This window comes from Pseudophryne corroboree, chromosome 4, assembly GCF_028390025.1.
Source record: "Pseudophryne corroboree isolate aPseCor3 chromosome 4, aPseCor3.hap2, whole genome shotgun sequence".
Classification (NCBI taxonomy): Eukaryota; Metazoa; Chordata; class Amphibia; order Anura; family Myobatrachidae; genus Pseudophryne; species Pseudophryne corroboree.
The window spans coordinates 634,891,718-634,906,347 of NC_086447.1; the positions used below are offsets into that span (position 1 = coordinate 634,891,718).

Genomic DNA, 14,630 nt, shown 5'->3' on the forward strand with positions numbered 1-14,630 from the left:
ATATTCATTAAATGAGAATTGTATTTATAAATGATTGATCCAGACTACAGTGAAACATAGAATTAAAAATGACAGACTAACATATATGTGCATTACAGAAATAAGAAGATTGTGAATAAAGATTTAAAGAGTGTGTCCACGTGTGTGTTTTCACTATAAGGTCTTATCAGATTGCTGTGTGGGCATATGTATTGCCAATATCTATGATTTTTAGTTTTATCTCAAATGATCTATCCACCACTGAATCTCTATTTGAATATGTTTAATTTCACTAGAAAGTAAATTTGTATATATCAGAACCTCACTTATGTTACTCACACTGTTTAAAGGAAATAGTCCTTATTTGTCTTACAGTGTGATTATGCTACTATATAAGGATATAATAATCCTATTTTTATATAGTAGTAAATAAAAGTTATGGTCCTAAAATCAGAGTGATGTTTCCTCAATTATAGCTGATAGATAGGATTATTTTATAAAATGTGACAGTTTCTGCTTTCAAATCTCACATCCCACATTTGTGTTGGTGTTTAGCCACTAATTAGTCAGGCTGGAGATGTCAATAATATATATCGCTTTCGTTAGGGGTGTGTCAACCCCAATTTTATTAGAAAGCCAACTGTCTATCAGCACAATTTCTTTCTAGTTCCAATAATTCAAATCAATTTCACTGGAAAGTGAGTTAACATATATCAGAACATCACTTACATTCCTCACACTGTTAATGGAAATAATCCTTATTTGTCTTACAGTGTGATTAAACTACCATATAAGGATATGATAATCCTATTTATATATATATATATATATATATATAGTAGTACTAATCTAGATTCAGTGGCTATTGATATGGAATCATTCACTTAATGGCATCATATGCCCTCCCACCATGTAAATGAGGAGAGTTTAATTTACATTTAATGGCTAGACAATGAGATCTATACGTATTAGGTATGACATAATCATATACAAGAAGATAGGTTCAATTTATCTGATAATGGGTTTATAGTGAATGGATTAGGACATCTACATACAAGTCAAATCAAATGCTAGCTTAATTATAGCATATATGTCTGACTGTGCTGTCTTACTGATAGCTTATATGGCTTTTAAATGCTTCAGCTACTTGCTGGTTTATAAATGTTGCCAATGGAATTGTTGCAATGTGCTGAGTTAGATATGCCTGTGAAGTATGTTACTGTTTCCTTGTTCTCATATGTTGCCAGTTAAACTTGTTACATTATATGGCATGCCACTGGACTCTCAAGCTGCTCACATCTCACTGATTGTTATTAATCTGTGACTGTTCTGTAATACAGACATAGTAACATTCACATATACTCTAAATAGCTGATATTATTCTGTTGTATTGTGACATATAGAGCACATCACAGCTATCAGTAGTGATATTTAATTATATCATATTGTAGGTGTTCCGTCCAAACTTATTATGGCATACACAGTGCACTCATTTGTTTTTAGTATTTAGCCTAAAGTCCAATCAGGCTCTGCTGGATAGATATTACATAAAATCCAGTTAGGCTCTGTTAGGACAATCTAATATGAATAGGCTCATATGAGTGTTCCTTCCCCCTGTGTTGATGGGTATATATAACACTAATAATCTCTCCACTATCCACTAGTACTGTTATCAGCTATGCCTTGTCATCCATGCACTCTATTATAAAGTACAGTCTCTCTCATGGGTGGAATCAGCTATTAACAGTCATATACATTCTTTTACATTCATATGTTTTGTGCACACACACGTGGACACGCTGTGCCCAACACGCGTGTTTCACTGCGCTAAAGCAGCTTCGTCAGGGAGCAACCGGTTGCTCCCTGACGAAGCTGCTTTAGCGCAGTGAAACACGCGTGTTGGGCACAGCGTGTCCACGTGTGTGTGCACAAAACATATGAATGTAAAAGAATGTATATGACTGTTAATAGCTGATTCCACCCATGAGAGAGACTGTACTTTATAATAGAGTGCATGGATGACAAGGCATAGCTGATAACAGTACTAGTGGATAGTGGAGAGATTATTAGTGTTATATATACCCATCAACACAGGGGGAAGGAACACTCATATGAGCCTATTCATATTAGATTGTCCTAACAGAGCCTAACTGGATTTTATGTAATATCTATCCAGCAGAGCCTGATTGGACTTTAGGCTAAATACTAAAAACAAATGAGTGCACTGTGTATGCCATAATAAGTTTGGACGGAACACCTACAATATGATATAATTAAATATCACTACTGATAGCTGTGATGTGCTTTATATGTCACAATACAACAGAATAATATCAGCTATTTAGAGTATATGTGAATGTTACTATGTCTGTATTACAGAACAGTCACAGATTAATAACAATCAGTGAGATGTGAGCAGCTTGAGAGTCCAGTGGCATGCCATATAATGTAACAAGTTTAACTGGCAACATATGAGAACAAGGAAACAGTAACATACTTCACAGGCATATCTAACTCAGCACATTGCAACAATTCCATTGGCAACATTTATAAACCAGCAAGTAGCTGAAGCATTTAAAAGCCATATAAGCTATCAGTAAGACAGCACAGTCAGACATATATGCTATAATTAAGCTAGCATTTGATTTGACTTGTATGTAGATGTCCTAATCCATTCACTATAAACCCATTATCAGATAAATTGAATCTATCTTCTTGTATATGATTATGTCATACCTAATACGTATAGATCTCATTGTCTAGCCATTAAATGTAAATTAAACTCTCCTCATTTACATGGTGGGAGGGCATATGATGCCATTAAGTGAATGATTCCATATCAATAGCCACTGAATCTAGATTAGTACTACTATATATATATATATATATATATATATATATATATATATATAAATAGGATTATCATATCCTTATATGGTAGTTTAATCACACTGTAAGACAAATAAGGATTATTTCCTTTAACAGTGTGAGGAATGTAAGTGATGTTCTGATATATGTTAACTCACTTTCCAGTGAAATTGATTTGAATTATTGGAACTAGAAAGAAATTGTGCTGATAGACAGTTGGCTTTCTAATAAAATTGGGGTTGACACACCCCTAACGAAAGCGATATATATTATTGACATCTCCAGCCTGACTAAATAGTGGCTAAACACCAACACAAATGTGGGATGTGAGATTTGAAAACAGAAACTGTCACATTTTATAAAATAATCCTATCTATCAGCTATAATTGAGGAAACATCACTCTGATTTTAGGACCATAACTTTTATTTACTACTATATAAAAATAGGATTATTATATCCTTATATAGTAGCATAATCACACTGTAAGACAAATAAGGACTATTTCCTTTAAACAGTGTGAGTAACATAAGTGAGGTTCTGATATATACAAATTTACTTTCTAGTGAAATTAAACATATTCAAATAGAGATTCAGTGGTGGATAGATCATTTGAGATAAAACTAAAAATCATAGATATTGGCAATACATATGCCCACACAGCAATCTGATAAGACCTTATAGTGAAAACACACACGTGGACACACTCTTTAAATCTTTATTCACAATCTTCTTATTTCTGTAATGCACATATGTCATTTTTAATTCTATGTTTCACTGTAGTCTGGATCAATCATTTATAAATACAATTCTCATTTAATGAATATCGAATAAAGGTTATATTTTCATAAAAATTTCAATTAGTGCGTCAACAGTACAGATTCTTCTGTCTCTTTTCCTCTTCAAATCCTAATTCTGGGAAGCCGGAAAGCTTAACTGTTTGGTGCCCGGAATCTCATCCACCACCTACAACCCCGATGTTCTCTCGAGCTCTATGAATCCCAAAGAAGAAATTAAATGTTTACTTTTGTTTGTGAATATTTTTTGTGCATCCATAAACTTATTGCACACCCCTTGTACTGTAGGCTACTCCCTTTAATATTGCTTAACTGGACAAAGCTGCAACACAGCGCTCCATGATTAGCCACAGAACCCAGGAAATATGGAAGGGGTAAAGCTACAATGCTTGGCTCCCTTCCTAAGTGGTAGCTCAGTTTCCAGAACAGAACATGCACCTACCTAGTAATGCTTATGCCCTAAGCTGATGCACCAATTATAAATAATCTTCAGATATTAGATTATATATGGGGGGTTTTTTCCCCATAAGGCAGATGAACAGACGTACCTGCTGCAGAGCTGAAACATGGTTTCTGGTCTTCCTTGAAGTTCAGATTTTGTGTGAATAAGTTCCCACAAGCAGTTATTCTCTGTTCCTGTGTAATGTGACATGATGAATGCATCAATTACAGCCCTCACAATGAATACATTGGGAGGTATTCAATTGTTTGAAAAGTCAGTTGGGTTTTTTCCTAATAGACAGAAAAAAAAAACAGACACTCAACCGACTTTTCAAACATTTGAATATCCCCCAAAGTGTCTTCTGTATGAAAAAATTCACATAAAAATACTTATTTCTAGGTGAGTAAATAGTTTAATATCACAGCTGTAATATTTGCATGAGTAGTCCACCATCAGGTGACTTGATTGATATGATTTCCACACGTTAACAATATTGATAATGTCAAGGTCAGCAGCTTAATATTGAGCAAAGAATGCAAAGGCTGTATTAGTGTTACATAAAATTGTAAAATGTTGGCACTTTAAACATAATGGTAAAGCACCATGTCAATATTATAGTGCTAATAACGTTACAATGCTTTAAGTAACACTAGAACTGTGTCAACATACTCTTCTCAACACTACACTGCCAACAATGGCATTGTCAACATTGTGATGTCTGGACATTTACTACCTCCCCAGATGACTAAATTATTGCTTTTCTCATGCTATTCCAATAAAGGTATAATCATTGCCTAGGGAATGCTGGTACTCCCTTCAAATGGTTTCAAATGCATATAGAGACCAACTGTGCAAGTCTTTATACCTGGACAACAACCTACAACACTGCCTGTGCATATAAATACATGGATAAAAACAGCATGTAGCTTAAACAGTTTTCAGTTAGAGTTGCAGGGTGAGATATACAAAAGAATAGTCCTCAGCATAGACGGTGCTTTCATTTAGCTGCCACAGTAGGGATACAACCTACAATATGTTTTGTTTTATTTAAAGACCCTTGTCTAGCAAGTGACATTTTTACATGCTGCTGTAAACAATTCTGTGCATAAATACATACTTACATTACAAACCCACATACAGATGTGTCCTCATACACCTAGCCTCAATGAGCCATACGGCACAAGAGCACAGTACGTCTTTTTCTCTAGAGTGTGTATTCTGACAAAACTGCATAACAAGACTGCACTGATTCATTTGAAAAAGACTCATTCGAGCAAGAAAGAAGCTTGGGACCTGGCGCTGCGATAGGGGTGTTTGGTGTGACTGCAGCAGTAGTGCATGAGGGCACATCTGTACATATACCCAATACACCATTTAACACATTCACCTTCAAAACGCTAATATTACACAGTGGATGTATACAATGTAAAAATAAAAAAACGCACAAAAAAAATAAAGATTTTAATTACCTACCCGTAAATCCTTTTCTCGTAGTCTGTAGAGGATGCTGGGGTCCATATTAGTACCATGGGGTATGACGGGTCCACTAGGAGCAATGGGCACTTTAAGAAATTAATAGTGTGAGCTGGCTCCTCCCTCTATGCCCCTCCTACCAGACTCAGTCTAGAAACTGTGCCCGAGGAGACGGACATACTTCGAGAGAAGGATTTAACTGAATAGTGGTGAAATTCGAACCAGCACATACAAACAAGAGGAAAGCCATGCTAACCAAACTTGAATCGGAAACAGCAACTGTTGAACCAACAACAATACTTAACCAAATAACAGTGCAGAAAAATGAAGCACCGGGCGGGCATCCAGCATCCTCCTATTTTCTCTTATGTCCTAGAGGATACTGGGGTCCACATTAGTACCATGGGGATGTACCAAAGCTCCCAAACCGGGTGGGAGAGTGCTGAGGTTCCTGCAGAACAGAATTACCAAACTGAAGGTCCTCAGCGGCCAAAGTATCGAACTTTTAGAACTTAGGAAACGTGATCGAACCAGACCGAGTAGCTGCATGGCAGAGCTGTAAAGCTGAGACACCCCGGGCAGCCGCCCAGGATGAACTCATCAACCTAGTAGAGTGGGCCTGTACCGAATTTGGAACCGGTAAACCTGCCGTAGAATAGGCATGCTGGATAGTAAGCCTGATCCAGCGAGAAATAGACTGCTTTGAAGCAGGACACCCAATTTTATTGGGATCATAGAGCACAAACTAGCCGTTGTACATAAATTTTCAAAGCCTTCACAGCATCCAAGGACTTTTAAGAAGCAGAGGTGTCAGTAAGCACCGGAACCACAATAGGTTGGTTGATATGAATAGCAGACACCACCATCGTAAGAAACTGCTGACGAGTTCGTAGTTCAGCACGATCCTCATGAAAAATCAAGTAGGGGCTCTTGTGAGACAATGCCCCCAGTTCCGACACTCGCCTGGCCGAAACCAGGGCCAACAGTGTAACTGTCTTCCAATAATGAGAATATCCCACTAATAGGTACTTATTTAAGCGAGGAGGTAGTATGTGACCGATTAAAACATTTAAAAATTAATAAGTCACCGGGTCCCGATGGAATTCCCCCAAGGGTTCTAATGGAGCTTCACTCTGAACTTGCAAAACCGCTATTTTTGATCTTTAAGGATTCAGTAATATCAGGTATGGTTCCCAAAGACTGGTGTATAGCGGAAGTAGTGCCTATATTCAAAAAGGGAAGTAAAGCTGAACCAGGTAATATAGACCAGTTAGTCTTACATCTGTAGTGGGGAAAGTATTGGAAGGTATTCTAAAAGATAGTATTCAGAAGTTCCTTGAAGTCAATAAGATCATTAAAAGGAATCAACATGGATTTGTGAAGGACAGATCCTGTCAAACCAATTTACTTGGCTTTTATGAAACAGTAAGTGCAAACTTAGATCAGGGTAATGAGGTGGATGTAATCTTTTTAGACTTTGCGAAAGCTTCTGACACAGTACCACACATGAGACTTATCTACAAGCTACAAGAAATAGGGTTAGGAAGCACAATATGCACTTGGATCAAAAACTGGTTAGATAATAGGGAGCAGTGCGTTGTGGTCAATGAATCCTTTTCAAATTGGACTGAAGTGTTTAGTGGTGTGCCACAAGGCTTAGTATTAGGACCGCTATTGTTCAATATTTTCATTAACGACTTAACAGAAGGTCTAGAGAGCATGGTGTCAATTTCTGCAGATGATACCAAATTGTGTACAGTTATAAATGCGGAGGGGGATGCTGAGTCGCTTCAGAACGACTTAGTTAATTTAGAAGCATGGGCAGCGAAATGGAGAATGTGCTTCAATACAGACAAATGTAAGGTAATGCACTGTGGTAACAAGAACAAAAATAGCACCTACATACTAAATGTGGTAAAATTAGGGGATTCTGTACTGGAAAAGGACTTAGGTGTCCTCATAGATAGCAAGTTTGTTAAGCAGTAGTACCCAAAGTAGGATTGCAGCAAAGAAGGCTAATAAGATATTAGCATGCATAAAATGGGGAATTGATGCTAGGGACAAGAGTGTTATACTCCTGTTGTATAAATCACTAGTAAGGCCACACCTTGAATACTGTGTACAATTCTGGGCACCATACTACAAAAAAGGATATCCTGGAGCTAGAAAAGGTTCAGAGGCGGGCAACCAAACTAATTAAGGGAATGGAGACACTGGAATACGAGGAAAGGCTTGCAAGGCTAGGCATGGTTACATTGGAAAAGAGGAGACTAAGAGGGGACATGATCAACATCTACAAAAATATAATGGGACAATACACAGATCTTGCGCAGGACCTGTTTTCCATTAGATCAACACAGAGAACTCGTGGACACTCGCTCAGGTTAGAGGAGAGGAGATTTCGCACAATATGGCGTAAAGGCTTTTTCACGGTAAGGACGATACGTGTTTGGAATTCCCTGCCTGAGGGAGTTGTAATGGCGGACTCAGTCAACACCTTTAAGAATGGATTAGATAAATTCCTAATGGATAAGGATATCCAGGGTTATGGTGCATAGTCACGCACTATAGTTATTATAAAAAAGAGGGATAAAACGTAAGGGCAGACATCAGCATCAGTCAAAATTTTATACCAAATAATCCTGCATTGGAGACCACAAATAGGTTGAACTTGATGGACAAATTGTCTTTTTTCAACCTTACATACTATGTTACTATGTAGGAAACTTAACATCCACTGCCTGTAAGGGCTCAAATCAATCCGACTGGAGGAAGTGCAACACAACACTGAGATCCCAAGGTGCCCTAGGAGGCACAAAGGGCAGGTGAATATACATAATACCTTTCAAATAGGTCTGAACCTCCGGAGGAGACACCAATTGTTTCTGGAAGAAAATGGACAAGGCCGAAATCTGGACTTTTAAGGAGCCCAAATGTAGGCTCACATCCACTCCAAAGTAAGAAAAAATTACTGCTAAAAAGCGCCAATGACAGGGTTATGAATAATAATTGTTAATCTCACGTTCGCTGCTGTAAAAGACAATGCATATGCCTTTAATTGAATGTAGAAACAAAGGGATAAAGAACAGCAACGCTCGTGGGAAACAAAACTTCAAAGATGAGTGCAGAGCTGATAAAATTACATTATTTAATATGACATTTTAAGATCACACAATAAAAACATAATAAAACTGATTGAATAAGGATTATTTCATCACAGGATGACCGCACTGGAGGTAAGAGTTGAGAAAAAAATGTTACATAGAAATCAGTCTGCAGAGTCTTAATTGCTGTGATGAGTAACCAGACTGTGGTTGTTATCCCTAATGTGCAGGCAGACTGGATACAATAATATCAAGTTCAACTTGAAGCATGTGCTGTAAATAATAAAAATAAAGTGTTACAGAATATCTCACCACATGGATATATAATATCAACATAACTTGAATGGTGAGGCTCCCGATGTGACTTCTTACTGTAAGTAGCAATATAGTGTCCACTGAGAAGCTGGTGTATAACACGGCAGATGAAAGGTGCAGTACAAAGGCAGGTATTTGATTACCTCTCCCATGGGCTGACTGACCTGAGCGTCCTCGGGTAAAATCCGCTGTTATGCCCACTATTGTGATATGAGGGAGGTATGAGCCCATAGCAGGCTTGCGGGAATGCGCCGGAAAATACCCAGTGTGCTGCTCTCAAATGAGGCAGTATCAGTACTGGGGGGAGCGCTGGTGATGGAGCTGTAAAAGCCGTGCGGATGTCCCAATGACAAAAAGGGGGAGGAGTCCTGACTAGTTTAATCACGGATCACGTGACTTTTTCAAAGTTATACCTCCTGAGCTCGTTTGTTCAATATATAGCCCCTAACGGCTTACATCACATATGGAGCTCACTAGCAATATTGTCAGTGAGATTAACCCTTTTAATATCAGCTCTGCACAAAGCTGTTTCTTAGTAATCAGATAATAAAAAAACATATATATATATATACATATATATATATCAGAATAAATCATAAGGAAAAAATAATACCAATATCAAAAATAAAATTAAGTATTGTGTTTATAAGAAGAATGTCAATAGGAGACATATAATGTATTTGTTAGCAAAAATTACTGTCTATTCAGGACACAGAGGAAATGTTAGTATAAAGTATTAAAACAGGAGACAGAAAATCAAGCTTGGAGATTGCCACGTTAAAACCTAACAGTATTTCTGAAACACGATCAGGGAGATTATATATTCAAACCTTTTTTCATGTATAATGATAATGCCTAAGGATTCATATTCATTTTACCACAAGTATTAACATAAACAGTGCAAATATAAATATAAGACACCTCTCTATAAATTAACCATGTATTCTTGTGATTTAATAATGGCTTTCTCAGCTAAAAGGCAAGGCTGATGGCCATTTACTGTATATTGCAGTAAGCATATTATCAAAGTGCATATGCATACAGAGTGGACACAGTAATTCAATGTGGATGGAACAAACATTGGTATATACATATAGAGGAATAAATAATCTGCCTTAGCCGATTTGTAACTGGGCAACGTAGCATCATATATAGACTGGTAAAATGAGTTTTAACCCTTGATATATTGAAATATCCAGCACTAGAGGGAACCTCCTAAGGAGGGATAAATTATAAATAATAAAGGCACAGGTAAAGTGTGAGAGACAATAAGTGACAATGTTATGAGCTTTACGAAATAAGAAATAAAAGAGACCTCAAACTGTACTGAATTTAATAAAAGTTTATTAAAGGAGGGGAAAAGAGGAGACAAGAAAAGGGATTATGAGCCTATCCTGTTTATGAATCAAATTGAATGGGTTGATTATTAAACAGGGGAGGGGGGGAGGGGGGGGAGAGGGGTGGATAAATAGACCTATCGTATTTATGGGTCAAATTCAATGGATTCATTGAGTCCCTCGTGAACGAGGGTCCTCAATTTGTGGATCCAACATTTTTCCCTCAAGCATAACTTTATATATCTGTCCCCTCCCCTTGGTGCAGGCATGATAGTTTTGATCCCCAATAAATAAATGGCATGTGGATAATTTGCATGAAATTCTGCACAGTGTCTAGAGACACTGTGGGAAGATAGTCCTTTGCGGATATTAAACTTATGTTCCAGAAATCTTACTCTGAGTTTTCGAGTCACCCTACCTACATAAATTAGGTTGCAGCTACATACCAAAATATAAATAACGAACATGCTGTTGCAATTGATAAATTATCTGATTTCAAACTGGTCGTTCCTGGATGAATTGAAAACTTTGGTGTTGTCCCGTATAAAGGGACAGGTAATACAGTTCTTAGAGCCACACTTGAAGCAACCTTTCATTATTGTTGAGAGCCACTGTGTGGGCTTAGGGACCCTGCTGGGACTCTTTGGAGTCCTTAAATCAATAAAGAAACTGGGGCCGAGATGTTGTTGTAAGTTAACTGAGCGTTTGAAAATAACTGATTGAGCATTACCTATTTGGGTTTTAAGAACCTGATCTGTAAGTAGTATGGGAAAATTGTTAGAAATAATTTTCTTAATTTTAAGTGATGAAATTGAGAGAAAAAGTGTGGCGTTTCCTGCTGGAATATAGAATTATGTACTCTATATTCCAGAAGTTCCTTCCTATCGTATTGATCTACTCTTTTTCGGGCTGAATTGATTAGGGCTATAGGATAGCCCCTCTCTTTTAAAGATGTCGATAGTTCGTCTGCTTGAATCTCATAATTTTGATGTTCACTACAGTTACGCTTGATGCGTCATAATTGTCCGTAAGGAACATTATTGACCCAGGGTTTATGGTGTAGACTGTCCTAATGCAAAAAATTCAAGTTATCAACCTCCTTCCTATACGTTTTGGTCACAATGGTACCATCGATGATGGAAAGGGAGATATCGAGAAAAGAAATGGAGAACCTGTCTAAAGTGCTAGTGAACTTTAAATTAAAATCATTGTTATTAATGAGTGATGTAAAATTAGAAAGAAGAGTGGCGATCATTAATCCTATCTGAAGTGTAGATAGGAATTGTATCTTCCGGAATTTTACTTTCCAGAAGAAGGGATTCCAAAATATCTATGCCAATCTTATCCCCGTCATCTAGGACAATAGGTGTCCCTTCAATTTTGTGTTTAGATAAATTTTTTGAGGCAAAATATCTTTTTCTTGCTAGAGTACGGATATAGCTATTAAATTCTACAAAGAGTTGAAAAAATCTGGGGGTTTGGAGGGGGCAAATTTCAAACCTTTATTGAGCAATTTAACATCACTCTCATCTAGTTGGACAGAAGACATTATATATGTTATTACTTTTTAAAGTCTCATGTCTCTCTTTTTTCCTCTGTATTCTGTGCCCCCCTCTGCATCCTCTGTGCTGGTTTCTCTTACCCTTTTGGGGGTTTCTATTCTTAGAGAGTCGTATCTGTTTTGGTGATAATATGGTGAGGGAATCTTGTGGCTGTGTAGGTCATTCTCCAAAAAAACTAGATGAAGCTGAAGAGGTAGTATTGCCTAGGCATTTGCCCGGTCTGCATATTTCTATGGCCGGAATATTTTGGTCTAACTACCATTTCATCATGGTATTCCTTAGATAATGGTTGGGACTGAGGGGACTTAGGACCTCTGTTTATCCTCTGTGTGTCCCGATCCGCGATGTTAAAGGATCTATTTCTAGATAGACCTGAATTTCTGTATCTCCAATTAGATATACTACGAGGTCTCCCACGTGTAAATTGTTTTTTGTTAAATGTTCGAACCATATTTCTATTGTAATCCTCTGTGTCTCTATCGAACTTTCTATTTTTCCATCTATTATCTCCTTCTCAAATATCTCTAGTTTGTGATTTAATTTTGAATCATTATGTCGAAATTGAGGATGCTCAGAGAAAATATTCAAACATTTCCTGGTTTCCTCTATATCCTGTGCTATCTGTGCAATTTTATCACTGCAAAATTTGATAAAGAGATCCATGAGGGAAAAAGAACAATTGTCTAAAAGTAACTCCCATTTCTCTTTCAGAGAGGGGTCATCAATGAAAGACAGTGGGGTAAATTTACTAAGATGGGAGTTCTATTTCAGATGGGATGTTGCCCATAGCAACCAATCAGATCCTACTTCTCATTGTCAAATACTGTGACAGAGGCAACAGTCTAAAGGCCTAACAGCTATATATATATGTACTACGGTATAGTACGTATATTATGCATACACATAATAATCACCATATCAAAGGTGACCTCATATTCACCATTATAGTCCAAAAGCATAAGAGAATCCATTTTGTTTCTAGCTAGATGAGACAGCATATTCATTTGAACTTTATACACAGTAAGAAAGACAAAAATAACTTTGTTGGCTAGTATTAATTCCACGTACGCACATCCGAAGTCCAGTTTAATTCCTAATATGGACACATAGTTGGAAATCACGAGTCAGCCTCATCACGAGGATGTATTGGCTAAATATCCCTTGGTTGTCTTTGCCAATTGTCCTAATATTGCATAACACTGTACTCAAGATGTATGAAATCATATGGGAGGGTTATAAGAATGGGGCGTAACTGTATGCTATAAAAATCATTGTATTGACATGTTTCTGGGTTGATTCATTTTGACCCAGGTAGAGAGATGTGGGCCAGTATTTACTGAAAATCCGAGTTTGGCCGATTTGTGGGTTTTTTTTCTAAGTCCCAATCCGGGAATTCACTAAGCACCAATCTCGGCAGTGTCTGGTCTATTCGTAATGGTTTGAATGACAACCTTCCGAAATACGAATGAATAGACCATCGGTCAAACTCGGCTGTTATTTCATAGAATACGGGCATTCACTATTCATTCGTATTTGGGTGTTAGTTTCTGAGTGCTCAAGTGCGGGTCTGTTTTTTTTTCGATTCGTTAAAAAAAGCAGCAAAAAAATAGACCTGCTTTTTCCAGTCGAGTTTGGATAACCATGCACGGATCAGTGAGATCTGTGCATGGTTATCTATGGGAAAGGGTCTGTTTAGTGTAAAATCATAAAAAAAAATTGCGTGGGGTCCCCCCTCCTAAGCATAACCAGCCTCGGGCTCTTTGAGCCGGTCCTGGTTGAACAAATATGGGGGGGGGGGGAATGACAGGGGTTCCCCCATATTTAATAAATCAGTACTGGGCTCTGCGCCTGGTCCTGGTTCCAAAAATACGGGGGATACGGGGACAAAAAGCATAGGGGTCCCCCGTATTTCTGAAACCAGCACCGGGCTCCAGAACTTTGCGGTCAGCGGTGAGGTTACTTTCGGTCAACCGCTGACCGCAAAGTTCCCACCATTGGCTACAATGGAGCGCATAGGCGCTACATTAAATCACTGTCGTGTGCTGTCTGACAGACACTACAGGAGCACACAGCCAATCAGGAGGGTGCCACGACGTGGCGCTCCCTGATTGGCTGAAGGGACCCTCTTTGACAGGAGTCAGGGGGGGTTCTGGCAGTCGGGGAAAGGGGTCCCATGTGTAAACATGGGACCCCTTTCAGTGCGTGGTCGGGTTTCAGTTTTATTTTTTTGCCAAGTACGTGGATTATTCAAAGGCGGATTCTTCACTGGATTATGTGAGTATAATTTTTTTCACAGGTACCCCTAGGATTCTACATGGAGAAGAGGACCGAGCCTCGTGGAAACATAGGTAAGTATGTGTGTATGTTGGTGTGCATGTATGTAATAAAGTTGTACTGTCACAGTGTGTGTATCCTATTTTTATTGGGGTATTTTTTTAGTAGTAGTACTACAGGTACCAGCGGGCCCGGTTTTCCACCGCATGCTGGTACTTGTGGTTCTCCAAGTACCAGCTTGCGGGGGAGGCTTGCTGGGACTTGTAGTACTGCTACTAAAAACAATATTCACAATTTCACACTTGGCTATCAGCCCCCCATCTGCCATCCTTGGATGGGGGGGGGGACAGCCTCGGGCTTCAGGCCTGGCCCTTTGGTGGCTGGAGGGGGGGACTCCTTGATTGAAGGGGTCCCCACTCCTCCAGGGTACCCCGGCCAGGGGTGACTAGTTGGGGTTTTAATGGCACGGCCGCAGGGACCG

At 38.4% G+C, this 14,630-nt stretch overlaps 1 protein-coding gene across 2 annotated transcripts in view; it reads right to left on the minus strand.

Moving 5' to 3' along the window:
* TIAM2 (TIAM Rac1 associated GEF 2) overlaps positions 1-14,630 on the minus strand; it is a 1,049,207-nt gene that overhangs the window by 18,715 nt on the left and 1,015,862 nt on the right. For both annotated transcript variants that reach the window (XM_063917712.1, XM_063917711.1), the window contains one exon: positions 4,191-4,278. In XM_063917712.1, coding sequence (XP_063773782.1) covers positions 4,191-4,278 — 88 coding nt within the window. The remainder of the gene's footprint in view (positions 1-4,190; positions 4,279-14,630) is intronic.